At 44.2% G+C, this 1,189-nt stretch overlaps 1 protein-coding gene across 1 annotated transcript; it reads right to left on the reverse strand.

Annotated features, from left to right (window-relative positions):
• Positions 1-431: 431 nt before the first annotated feature.
• Positions 432-836, reverse strand: LOC115246281. Its single transcript, XM_029825000.1, has one exon. It carries the CDS (start codon positions 834-836, stop codon positions 432-434), a length of 405 nt encoding a protein of 134 aa, XP_029680860.1.
• Between the last annotated feature and the right edge of the window lie 353 nt (positions 837-1,189).

The raw sequence follows: 1,189 nt of genomic DNA on the forward strand, positions 1-1,189 counted from the left end.
TTTGCTGCAAGTAGGACAGAGTGGACATTTTCACGACCTCTCTATTATGCTCTCGGAAGCATTTTATATCGAGCAACGCGAAAAAAGGTTAACGGGAGATACGACGTTCGCGTAGCGGCGCGACGAAGAATTCATATAGAGCGTGAGAAAGAGTCCGTATAAAGCGCGAAAGAGAAAACGCAGGATGTGGCGGCCGCGTAGCGGCGCGAGAAAGAATCTGTATGGAGCGTGAGAGAGAACCCGTATGGAATGCGAGAAGGACGGCGCGAAGAGTCCGTGATAATTTTTATTTTTCTAACAAATAATTTTGTTTAATATATGCAGTTTTATTTAATAAAAATACATTTTTATCATAATACAGCCGTTTTATTTATCCAAGAATTGTGCGACTCGCCCATTCCCAGCCATTTCACGTAAACCTTGTCGCTCCTTCAACGCAACATCTTCTCCACGAGATACACGTCGGGATCGTTGACGCGCAGCAACTCGTGCTCGTAGAATCCTCCGGCGATAGGCTCGCCGCGCGAATCCTTCAGCAGATACGTTACGGGATTAGTCCGTTGTATCTTGGTTATTCGAAAAATCTCGGTGGTCCAGTTAAGTGTGAAACCTTTCTCGAAGATCGTCTTAAACTTGCTGACGCGTACCGGATCGGCTACTTTGAATCTCGCCGGAGCCGCGATTTTTATATTGCTGCACACCGTATTTAAAAGTTTATCGGCGATCGTTGGAGTCACGTCGACGGGTCTCATATCTATAGTGCAGTGCTCGGATTTAGTTGCACATTTCGGCCCGATTCCGCGGTTCACGCCTATTGCTCCCCACTCACCGCTCATACGTTAGCGACGAGTCGCAAGATACGCGTAACTAAGGAGCGCGAAGTTTTGTCTCAGGAGCGTCCGTTTATAAGAATGTCCAAATATAATAGTAAGACAATACTTTTCTAAATGCATCGCGAAAATTCTCAAAATTAAAAGTTTTTCTTCAATATTTTATATCAATGAAATATAAAATATTGAAGAAAAACTTTTATTTATAGAAAAGTATTGTCTTATTATTATATTTGGGCATTCTTATATACGGACGCTCCTGAGACAAAACGTCGCGCTCCTTAGTTACGCGTATCTGGCGACTCGAGACCAGATCTTCCGCACCGCCAGAGTCTGTAAGACGCCTGGAAACCGCCTAG

This window comes from Formica exsecta, unplaced genomic scaffold, assembly GCF_003651465.1.
Source record: "Formica exsecta isolate Colony F162 unplaced genomic scaffold, ASM365146v1 scaffold145, whole genome shotgun sequence".
Taxonomy (NCBI): Eukaryota; Metazoa; Arthropoda; class Insecta; order Hymenoptera; family Formicidae; genus Formica; species Formica exsecta.

Bases quoted from the DNA above. Each gene is read 5' to 3' on its own strand.
- LOC115246281 (XM_029825000.1), bottom strand. From the start codon at position 836: ATGAGCGGTGAGTGGGGAGCAATAGGCGTGAACCGCGGAATCGGGCCG.